Genomic DNA, 12,548 nt, shown 5'->3' on the forward strand with positions numbered 1-12,548 from the left:
CTTCTGTTTTTCAGGTATTAAAATAAAACCAAAAAAATTATCAGTATCACAGTGAAGATAAGCACCTGACCATTTCTAGCTCCCAGCTCTGACCTCACACCAAACCTCCAAACCTGTCTATCAATCCTGCAGTAAAGATCCTGTCACTGAAACTTTCTAGAAAACATCACTGAAATGCATGGCACAGTTTGCTCACCATGACATACAGCCTAGCAGTGAAGAGGACAAAAGCCATGCTGGTCAGAAAAGACTTAAGCAGGTAAGGGCATCAACTGAAGCCTCATTTTATAAAGTTTCCCGATTTTTGGCAGACACCTTGAGCCTTTCCTGCTACACTGAGACCCGTGTAACAAAGGTAATTTCTTTATTTGTCAAACTAATTTGTTGGTGAGGATGTGAGGGACTGACAGGCCTTTCAACACGTTATATGATGCAGACAGACACTGAACACAGCAGACTGGAAAAACAACACCGAAGAACATCTCCGCCTTAAAGGTGCTATCTCACCAACAAAATATATAGCAGATCTGCATTGGCCCAGACCATTACTTTCCCTGGCAAGGACTTGGGGACAAAGCTCCTTAAAACAGTAGTAATCATATTCCACTCATGCTCCTTTTTACTGCCAGCTGTAAACTAGCTGCACATGCATCATGGTTTTGCATCAAAATGTGCACAGACCAAGCCCATATCCAAAGGGACAAGGTAGATCCAATTTACAGCTTTGACAGGTCTGTGCACCCGAGGCAGAGCAAGCAGGAAATAGCCTGACATCTCACTTGGAGAGCGGTTAAGAGCCTGCTGGTAGAACTGGATGCAGAGCCACAACAGCCTCCCACAAAGAGCCAGCAAAAGAGCAGGGAATTTGCTATCCATTTTTCAAGACACACGAAGAACAGGCAGCATCCCTCAAGGCACTACTGGGGAAGACAGGAATCAAGTTTGATCCCAACTTGCAGCAACCCTTTGTTAGGAAAAGTGCAAGGGAAACCATAGTGGCACTGGGAAATGAACACGCTGCATTGAGTCACTTCAGTAATGAGACACCACACTGAAAACTGCTTAAGCCTTTCATATCATCAAAACAAAGCAAAAGGAAGTTGTTGTGACCCAGTGCAGGTATTACCAACACATGCAGATCAATTACTTAGCAGAGGAGGTTGAGTCCACTTTAGACTCAGAAATTCTGTTTGTTCACTACCATCACTTCACTAATATCAGGTTGTTTTTATTTTAGTACAGTTTTCCAGTTGAAAATCTAGGCCCATCATAATGAAACTGAGAATATTTTTAATAATCTGCTCTACAGTACTGTGGAAGAAATGACTGCAAAAAAGCCCTGTACCTCATCTGGATCTCTGTGTATCTCAAGTGACAGATGCTGGAAGATCTCTGTGAAGCTAAACTCTTCCTGTCTTCATTACAGTCCAGAGTTAAAACCCAGGCAAGATACCTGATCTTGCTGAAATTATCTAAAAACTGTTTTTCTTTTCTACCTAGAAATACCATTATGTTGAACGTATTCCCATAATTCAAAACATTATTTTCCTGAAGCTGTTCACTACCAATAGTCTTTTCCCTTGCAGAATCAAACACAGTTGCCATCTGTTAATGCAAGTTTCCAGGCAAAAACTTTCAGACCCTTCCCAGTTCAGACAAATGACAAGTATACATAACCTAAAGTTGTTTTCAATAACACATGAATTGTCACTTCCTTGATGGAAATAAGACTCCTTTACTCATTCCCACCAAACAGTCCTGGCATTGCTCTTGAGACAGCAGGTGACTGGCAAGAGCCCTGGAAAACCAGCAACAGAAAGGAAGTGGGACAAACCAGAAAATATTAGTGAGCCAGCAGTGTGCTTTTTCCTTCTACCTCTCAGAAGAGCAGCAGCAAGTTGCAAGGCAATAATTAACAGGATTAACCATTTACCTGAGGATGAATCTGCGGTTTATCACATGTAGCCTCAAAATCCAGCACTAAGAAGTAGTGATATCTCTGTGGAGGGAAGGATGACATTGCTGCCATGGAAGCTCCAAAGCCGTGGGACGCCAGTTTCCTGCTTACGATGGAGCTGAACCCTTTGGGAACACCAGCTGGGAAGAGGGGGGACACAGCTTGTCTTGACCTTGAAAGTAAGTTTTGGGGAAACTTTGCTGCTCCAGTATGGAGAAATGCTATCATTGAACATCCAGAGGCATCTGAAACTGAAGAGAGACTCATGTTACTCATGCACACATATATCTCATCTCTACTGGTATCTGTATTCTCCTCCAACAGGGATTCCCTTTGTGCTTCCCAGTGGAGAGTGGAGGTTCCAGCACCACAAACCTGAAATAACAAAGTGACCTGCTCTAAGCACAACATATGACATTTGGATTGAGCTTAAGGTGTCCAGAATCACAGGCAACTGAAAATTAACCTCTGCAAATGACTCTAAATTAAGAACTATGAAATACACAACAGTCATGGCTCCAGGCACCAGATCATACCCCACTGCTGAACCTCACTATAGCAAAACAGAACACAAACCAACTAAAACACAGAATACCCAATCTAAGCCCTGTTGAAATTTCTGAGGCCTTGTATCTTTTCATATACAATGCAGTTTCTGATAAATAGTAAAAATTAAATACAGCAATACACATACCAACAGTACACCTTATCCCTACACCTTGGCCCTGAAACATCTGCCAGCTGCACCAAAACATGACACTTCCATTACAAATCCAGGTGGCTGGTGGCTGGAAGGCTCCTCCCCAGGAAAGTTCTCATTTGCTCTGTATAAGAGGTTTCTCAGAGATGTGATTTTAGTGCTACACTCCACTTCTTACTTCAGGTATTTCTCTCAGACAAGGATATCAGTTCAACTAGTCACACACAAGAACTCTATAGGCTACAGACTTCCTCCCAAAAAAATCTCACTCAGCCATCACCTTCTGATACTTTTATTTAACAAACACTATTTAATAAATTGCATTATGCATGTGAGACTACCTGGATTTCCCCTCCTGCTACTTTTCTTCTAAAACTTCACAGAAAAAGTTGCCAGGATTGTAACTATCCAAGATGGGTCAGCCTCAGAGCTGTTAATAGATCTACAGAGATGAGAATCAAGACCAGCTCATGGTGTTACAGAGGTGGGTACAGGGACTGATAGCTAAACAAGCAAATTGCACCAACTCAGTCCTCTTAACCAAGGATAGAAGTACCCCTCTAATGGTGTGTGCATATATATACCCACAATCTTGCTACATAAACATTTAAATATATCCCCACTGTTGGTCCCACTGCTCCTGGAAGAACTCCATCACTTGACATGCCACCCACTCGCCCTTTTATGAGCACAGCCCCCCCCCCACCTGGGCTGGCTTTTTGCTCTACCATGAAAGAATGGAAGCACTCACTGTGAGACATGGAGACAAAGTGGCCATGGCAAAACGGGGACTTGTTGCTCATGAACAAAGTCACTGTTTGCACAAAAGACAGCATTTGCTCTCTCCCATCGGTTAGTCCGTCAGGTAAATAATGCACATGCCAAAACACACACTTAATGAGGTAAATAATATGCCTTGAATAACAGCTAAATCTGTATTTACCTGCGAGACCAGAGAAACTCAGAAGGACCAGATTAGGAGATAATTGCGGATAAGCAGGTTGTGTGCTTCGAGTAAACACACATTTGGTAACCTTCCCTTTCCAAGCTTTTGAGTGAAAGGCAAAAATCAAAGAAGTTAAAATGTTTAAGACTGAGCCAGTGCCCACACTGCCAATTGTACAGCATATATGCATCGCCCCTGGCTTAAGGCCTTTATGTTTTGAAGCCATTTGCTTTATTAAAGCAGTGTGCCAGACAGCAGGTACCTTGAAAACCAAAACCTCAAGTAGCAAAACCAAAAATGAAGAGACCAACATGGCATTTATTATAAAGGGGCTCAGTTCTACCTATTGCCTTTCCATCTACAGCTTTGGCTGTCATTCATAAATGCATTACAACCAAACAGAAGTTACTCATAGACTTATATGTTACTTATATATGCCGGATGAGAGATATTTAAAGTATACGTGCTTTAAACCTTCTAACTACTATGAGTCTAAAGGCCCATCACAACAAATGTAATCTCTCAGAATAAAGCAGCTTCTAAGTTAGTTGAAGGAAAACCTGGTCTTTAGCCTACTGCATCAAGTAAAATACACAGGTGGAGTGGGGGAGGCAGACAGGCTCCAACCCCTGTATCAAACACAGGCAATAAAACATGTATTATCCACACACAGCAAGATCTTTTCTCTAATGTATCTTAACTGGCATGACCAGGGTATCTGACATGGACCCCATGAATCTTCAGGCTGGGTTGCACTACACACAGTGGTGCAGAGGTTTCTGAGCCATGGCAAAGGTAAACCAGACGCCTTGGCAGGACTGAGGCACGTCCACATGCAGCCACAGCAGCACCATGCCAGACCCTGGGGTGACCCAGGGTCACAAAAATGCCATGTGACACCAGTGGAGGGAAGTAACAGCCAACACCCAGAGCCAACTAACAGCTTCTGCAATGGTCCATGTCTAGTAACGGGATCAGGCTCCCCATCCTAAAAGCAGCCTCCCTCCCCACTCTCCCATGTAGCAGAGGGAGCAGTGCTCCGAACAAAGGTGTGTGAGTGGAGTATTGCATGTGCATTTCCCTACACAGGCAGCATACAAATAAGGGCAACCCCACTGCAAACTCTGCACCTTCAGCCAAATGAAGTTTTAACGGTATGTTTACCCAGCCACTGCTCTGGGTGCCCTGGGAAGACCTCACATCATCTTCTTTGGCAAGGTCAGAGTGCCTCAGAGCACAAGATAGGTGGTGAGCAAACACACTTTATTAGATGTCATGAAAAGCATTTATAATGGCTATGACAATGCAAAGCACTAGTAATTATCCTGTAATTTTTTCCAAGAGACAACAATGTAAGCAATGCAGCTTCAAAAATTAAAAACCCAGCTCTAGCCATATAAATCCACATGTTCAGTGATTCCATTTCCAAACCTACATAAAATACCATATATATTTTTCTTATACACACAGGATCAGATTATAATCTCAGACAGTGCAAGCTGTCACATCTGGCAGTCAACCCTACTAGGTTAATATTTCATATCACACAGCTCAAATTCCTCACACAGATACGTATGAAATGTAATGGGACCATGAACTGAGGTTGGACCTCAGGAATTATTTTGACAGATTGTACACAGACCTAGGAAAATGTGACAGCACTTTACATTTGCTACACCCAGTAAGATGGGAAATGGCTGTATGTGGTGGGTTTCAGCTGGAAGATAGTTTGTGTTCTGTGCTGTGTAACAGCATGTGTCCCATGTGACAGTACTGGCTAAAATCTGCATTTATATTTTAAAAATAAATTTAAAAAAAAAATGTTTTCTGGATATCAGCTGCAGGTACCAAGACAAGTTCAGGCTGACCACAGCTCTTAACTTCTTTAGCAGTCCAAGCACATGGTACTAAAGCAGGACAGTTTGACCACCAGTAAGGAAGGAAAGCCAAGAGAAAGGCAAGTGGCAGCTGTAGCCATCAGCTTTGCCAGGGGCCCCACTGAGCGTGAAGCGGAGAATCTGCACTGGCGGCTGTGGCATGCCAGGCTTCCTCCTGGGAAAGTGGCTCAGGGACAACCAAAGTGGCAAAGAACAAGACAGGGAACTCCTGCCACGTGAAGAATGGTGACAAGAGCCAGGAGGGCAGTGCAAATGCTGTCCCCTGCCTGCAGGGCAGCCCCAAAACCACAGAGAGATGTGCACCACACAAGCTCCAGAAGTCAAATTCATCAATGGCAGGACAAATTAGCCTACTAAGAACTTGAACTTAATGACTCCTGGCACATAACATAAATATGAACTTTTTACAACTACATCTAATTAAAATTAGTTTGCCTTTAAGTCCAAAATACTCCTCTTCACTTTCCAGTTTGGTTAACTGAGTAGGGAAGGGGTAGGAAGTTAACACTTAACTTCATATTGGCAGGGTGACCCAAGAAATTACATTTTATGATAGCCTTCACTTACATGATAAATTATTTCGCTATGGAAAGACAGCACTCCACTATATTACAAAACAAAAAAGAAAACCCCCCACTAACCTAAACTACAAGACAAACTGAAATTAAAAAATAAAAGCAAGCAAGCTCTGGGAATAAAACTCTTCAGTTTATTATTTGTGCAAAACCTGGGTAGGGGCAGCTGTGACTCCTGGCCTTCAACAGGCAACTGAACTCAAGGCTAGAGCAACCAAAACCAATCAAAAATGTAAGTGAGGTTTGTCTATTTTATTGAATTATGGAGGAAAAAAAAAATACGGTAATAGAGATGCTTTCTGTAGAACAAAATGGCATATATTTAGCAACACCTGGAACACAATATAACAAAAAATGCAGGACTGCAATTTTGGTAGCTGTTCAAATGCATACTGAGAGGTCAAATGTGAACCCATATTTCACTTGAGTGAAGATATAACTGAAGAACAATAGAGATAACTCAGGGTGGTTTTTAATCAACCTTAACCTAAACCCAAATATTTCATCAGATGAACTACAGTCCAAAAATGACAGCACCTGGCTAGCCTGTGAGGCAGGAAACTAGACTATGAACAAGACCAGCTTACCCATGCTCACCACTCAAACTTGCAAAAAAGCCCAACCAACATAAAGTAAAACAAATAACAAAAGACAAAGCTTTTAGAACTGTTTAATAAAGTAACACAATTTTAGACAGGTAAATTTGCTTCTTTCTTTAATTTGTTAACCTCACAGTATCATCACTTGAACACGAGAACAGTACACTTCATGGCTGCACTCCCTTCACATTTGGCTGGGTTTGTCTCCAGCACTGCTAGACAACCACGCCTGTGTTTTGGAAAATTTGTAATGTCATGGCATGTCTATATGCTGCCCCATCATTACTCAGCTCAGATACAACTTGGCATTCATCATTTTGTTTTTACAGTACTCCACAATCACACCCAGGCTCTTCCCACTACTGATGAGGTGGTCCCTGTTCTCAAGAACTTACAGTCTAAAATTAGAAGCAATACAAGTGAGGGGAACAACAGAAAAGAATGAGGGATACAGGAGGAGAGTTGGGCAACTACTTATCTGGGAGAAACATGCAGCTTGGCAGGTCAACTGAAAAAAAAATCACCCTATACAGGCACTGGTTCCCTCTGTATGGTCATTGTGGAAGAGATAAGTGAACATGGAAAAGGCTGCCTAAAGGATGGAGGGCACTCTTGGGTTAAGGAAGGTCTCTCCCATTTCTTGAGCTCATTCTTGCCGCTGGGTTCCTTGGCTGATTTGTCAAAGGCACGACCACACATGTCAGAGCACCAGAATCTCTTCCATTGTGACATCACAGACGCGATGGCTTGTGAAATCACAATGTGCAAGGCCGAAGGCGCTGATTACTTAGGGAAGCACTTGCTGGAGCTATGGCACCCTACAAAGCTGGGAAACAAACACATCTCAGTTCACTTGACAACACAGTGAAACCCACATGAGACTCCACACCAGCAGGACACAAATTTGTCTCAACAGACCACCCAGAAGCCGTCCCAAAGATGCACAGTACAATTCCACTCCAATTTTATTAGGCCACCTCTGCTAGGCAACCCACTTTCGTCAGCTCCTTGACTGGTCTCCTAAGACAGGCTTTGCTGTGTATTTTTAAACCTTCTCCAAGAGTAACTGCAGATGAGCAAACGGGTCTAAGCTGGAGTCTGAAGAAGTTCCACACAGCAAAGGACTGGTCACTTAGAAGAAACGTAGAGAAAGGAAAGAACAAAAATTAAAACAAAGAAGCAATAACAGGGACACATACAGCAAAAGCCAAAGAGGAAGAACAGATTTGCTATTAAGGAAAAGAACAGTTTCATAGGATCAGAGCAAAAATCCTCTAGTCCAGTCTCCTGCATCTGCCTGGGAGCCATAAGAAAACACACCAGTGTGAAACTACACAAAATGAGGTTAACCAAGCCAATGGTTCTGGGAGGCCAAAAGGAGGCAGGCCTGTCCTTCCCTCTCAGTCTTACTTTCCTGCTGATTACATTACACCAGTTCCTGAACTTGTCTGGCCCTTCTGTGAGCTGATTCAACCACAGGAACCTATAAAAGGACTAACACAGCCAGAATAAAACACAATTAAAACAAGATAGTTTCCGGCTGGTTTAGTGAGACGAATCAGCTCAGGGCCAGGCTGGATGAATACCAAAGCTCAAAGAAGAGGATGGACCTACACTGGCAAAAGCAGGAAGGAGTTGAGCCCCTGGGGCTGTTGGTCAGCTCAGCCACTCACCAAACCATGTACTCAGACCAGGACAGGGACACCTGGGATGATGTGGCACTTTGCAGAGGATGGAGAAGTTATCTTGGCTCTAGCAGCATAGACACATTAAACTTGAATTCACAAAGCCCACCAGACCATCCTGTCTCAACCTCATGTAATGCTGGCCCTAAAGTTTCCATTTCCTTAGTCGAGCCCAAAAGTTGAAACATCTTTCAGAAAAGTTTCTGGCCTTGAATTGCAGCATGAAGAATGGAGGTTTCCCTCTACCTTCAGACAGCTCATTTCAATGGTCAATCCATTCGCTGTCAAAAAATAACATGTCTTAGTTTTCATTGAAAGTTTCCCAGCCCAGGTCTCTGAGATAACTTCTGAAATTTATGGCACTTCTGTGCTCTCAATCCTCAGCACAGCTCCCAGTGCCAAGAGCTAGAGATTTGTAGCTACTACAGAGTCAGTAAAAGCTACTATTGCATATTGGCCTAATTTAGTGGAAAGGAGACATAGTAGGCCACCCTTTGTTTAATGGAATCCGGCATGCATAATTACTTCATTTCCATGCACATGAATGCCACAGTTGTTCAAACCACTTATACAGCTGCACATCTTCGTTATCTGAAAAAGGAAGGTTAACACCTGAGAGTGCCAAATGAATCTCAGCCTGGATTTGGGGAAACAAGATTTGCATTGCTCAATACACTGGTAACTTCTGATCTTCACAAATAAGCTCCAGAAGTGTTAAAATAAAGCCAGTGCTCTGGCAAAGCTCTGTCTTGGTACACTGGCAAAGGCTCCAAGCAGGGTAGCATCTACAGTGGGATATGGTTTCCACACAACTCAGTCTCAGCCCAGAAAATTTGCCATGGAAGATGTTGGATCTAATATTCAACCACAGGAAAAAAAATTGTAGCAAATATAGCTGAAATTTAAAAAAAAAGTTTTTGGTTGGAAGTATCTTTACCTACTCAACACATCTAGGAAGAACATAACTTTTCAGCTGGCCTCAGGCCAGCTGAGATCACTTCTCTTAGTGAAGGGAAATGCTCCAGATGGTCCCTAGCACAGCCAGCACCTCTGCTCTAGGTTATATCTAGACAGCATCAGCTTGTCCAGTTCTTCATTTATTCCCCTGCTTGCCCCATAGCACCATACTGGTATATTAGCTCATCACTACTAGAGTGAAACACCAGGAGTCTCAGCAGGACCATTTCTAGCAAAAATACCTGCTTCAGATCCAAGAGAGACTTGTGACAAAAGCCTTCCATGCTCTCCTGTAAGCCCAGGCACACTGGGCAAGTCGTGCACCATTTACCTGGGTGTCACCACACCTGCAGTCTACAGCCTTGGGGCCCTCTACTGCAGAGGGTGACAGGCCTGACACAGACACAGGGTAAAATGCAAATACTTTACACACTTAAGTATCTTGCAGAACTCTATTTCCAAAATTTAAGAAGTTAAAAAAAAAAAAAAAAAAAAAAATCAAGGCCTACCAAAGTTAACAGAATCAAAACAAGATAAGCACCAAAACAGCTGTACTCAGGCCCTCTAAAGAAAGCAAACTGAAGCATCTCTCAAGTGCAGAACAGAAACTTTACATCGTATCAGTGTTTATTCAATACAAGGTCTTCTTTATTTAGCATCAGGCGCATAGGCAATTTTTAAAGGCTTTAATCACTTTCTTCTTCTGGATTTTGGTACCACTCAAATCTGTCTAGACACACTAACTTCACAAAAAAAAAAAAAAAAACAAACAAAAAAAACCCAAGCCCAACACACTATTCATGTAGAGCGACCCAAAGTTTAAGATTAACAAGATGCATAAAAAGGCCACTGAGCCACTCTTTGAAACAAAACAAGCATTTAGTCCACAGTGTAAATTAATATGAGAATTCCGTTGCAAAGGGCAGAATTCAGTGCTTCAAAATGGAAACAAAAATATCTGACATCAAATTTCCCAAGCCTACACAGCGGTGACTAATCAACTGGACTTCTAACATATTATTTGAATTTCAGAATAATTCATTCTTGGAAAGAAGTTCAAACACCAACTTTAATATCAAGTGATATGAGATGCTACAATATCGCAAAAAGACACTACCAGACAAAATAAATTCAAGTTACCATTAGAAATAAATCAGGTAACACCTTCAAACAGCTGTTAACAGCATCTGATGCAACAAGTGCTTTGGAGTTGTACCTTCCTGGAGCCCTGTATACCTCATCCTTCCTGACACACCGTGCAAGCTTTAACATATTGGAAAACTTGCTGGTCCCTTGCATCACAGCTGAAAGAATATCAAGAGTTCAGACTAAACAGCAGCTGTCAATCCACCATCTCTAGAACCAAAGGCTCAAGAAAGAAACTAGATAAGTAAAGAAGTAGCAAAACAAATGTCACACTTATTAGCAAACAGGCCAGCAATGACCACGGAAATCCACTAGACACAGGACTTGTAAAAGACAGAACATAAGCAGTAAATGACAACACCTCTTCATACGGCTCAGTTTGGAAGAAACACCTGTAACAGCACAGCAGCAAGAAAAGAAAAAGAGAAGAAATTTCTACCGCCACTTAGGAAACAAGTAAACAGCCTGTACTCCTAAGCTTTCTCAAGTTTACTTGACTCTCAAGATCGGAGACAGGTGATCAGTTCAATCTCACAGAGTAAAAAATACAGGAAAAAAAAACCCCAACAAAGCTCCTATTCCGTCATTGCCTCCATCTATGAACCTCCACATCCCAAAACATAGAAGAATCCCTGCTACTGCTGTCTCCAGCTCAGCCCGTGCCCACCCCCGGGCAGACGGGCTGTTTCCCTTCCTCAAGCCCTGAAAGCAGCTGATCCCGCTCCAGCTGGGACCCGGGGGCCTGCTGCCACAGCCACCCCCGAGACCTCCCCTCCGGGCCGCGCCGGGGCGCGGAGGGCCCGGCAGCCCGGGCGTCGAGCGGACGAGGCGCCGCCACCCCGCGCCCTCCCCTGGGCCGGGGCCGCCCCCGGTCCCCACCGGCACCCCCGCCCCACGCCCCCGGTTCGAGCCCCGCCGCCGCGGGGGGCCGGGCCGCGCCCCCGCTCCGCGCCGGGCCTCCAGCCCCCGCCCCGGGCCACGGCGGCCCCACGGCTCCGCCAGGCCTGCGGGGCCCCCCGCGCCGGCCGGGCCCCGCGGGGCCGGGCCGAGCCGCCGCCCGCCTCCCGCACCACCCCCGCGGCGGAGCCGCCCCGGCCCGGCCGGGCCCCGCGCCCCGCACTCCGCACCACGAGTGCCCGGCACCGCCACTCACCGCCCGCACTCTGACCCCCGACCCCGCGCTGAGCGGCAGCGCCGCCGCCCAACCGCAGCGCCGCCCGCCGCCGCCGGGGGCGGGGCTTCCGACCCGCCGCGCCCCCTTGCGCAAGCGCGCGCCGCGCGCCGCCCCGCGGGGCATGCTGGGGGCCGTAGTTCTCTCCGGCCGGCCCCGCCGCGTGGCCGCGGTGCGATGCCGCGCCGGCCCCGCCGGGTCCCCGGGCGCCGATCCCGACCCCCCGTGCCCGGGAAATCTCATCCTCTCCCCGCCGACCCGACTCCTCGTCTACCCCGGGGCCACCACTTACCTGCCCTGTGTCCTCAAGGGCCATCCCACCGCGTCCCCAGGACGCCTCCCCCAACTCCTGATGCCCCCATGCTTGTGTTCATTCACGTCTATTATCCCAAACCTGTGTCTGAGCCTGGTCGTTGCTTGACACCCCTGAGCTGTGGCAGCTCCTCCCCACTCACATGGCTGGCACCCTGAGCCAGGGCATGTCAGGACATGTCGCACTCTGCGAGGGCTCTGAGCCCCCATCCCTGCCAGCGGCACAGGAGCAGCCGGCGCTGTGCTGTGCGGGACAGCCCGGCAAGGAACGCTGGAACGAACGCGCTGCACAGGCAACCAGGGGTTTTCCCTCTCCGGAGACATCCAGGACCCGCCTGGATGCGTTCCTGTGTCACCTGCTGTGGTGGCCCTGCCTAGGCAAGGGGACTGGACTGGATGATCTCCAGAGATCCCTTCCAACCCTAACAATTCTGTGATTCTCAGAACTTACCTGCAATGACACCTAATCTTTAGTCTCCTGACACATTCATAATTCTTAGAATCTCAGCTTCAATGATAAGTGTTCTAGCTGGGGCCATTCCCTGCAGTGCTTCTTTCCTTGCTTCTCACATTAACTCACACCTCCACACTTCAAGCCAGCA

At 45.8% G+C, this 12,548-nt stretch overlaps 1 protein-coding gene across 7 annotated transcripts in view; it reads right to left on the reverse strand.

Annotated features, from left to right (window-relative positions):
- The window catches only part of ERI3 (ERI1 exoribonuclease family member 3), a 131,474-nt gene extending 119,412 nt beyond the window's left edge, over positions 1-12,062 (reverse strand). The window contains exons 1-3 of one of the 7 annotated variants that reach the window (XM_079313944.1): positions 11,617-11,709; positions 7,200-7,501; positions 1,934-2,208 (exon numbers count right to left, since the gene is read on the reverse strand). In XM_079313944.1, coding sequence (XP_079170070.1) covers positions 1,934-2,185 — 252 coding nt within the window. In that variant the 5' untranslated portion in view covers positions 2,186-2,208; positions 7,200-7,501; positions 11,617-11,709. The other 6 variants (XM_079313943.1, XM_079313947.1, XM_079313942.1 and 3 more) reach the window with 6 other exon arrangements.
- Between the last annotated feature and the right edge of the window lie 486 nt (positions 12,063-12,548).

This window comes from Erithacus rubecula, assembly GCF_903797595.1.
Source record: "Erithacus rubecula genome assembly, chromosome: 10".
In the NCBI taxonomy this organism is placed as follows: Eukaryota; Metazoa; Chordata; class Aves; order Passeriformes; family Muscicapidae; genus Erithacus; species Erithacus rubecula.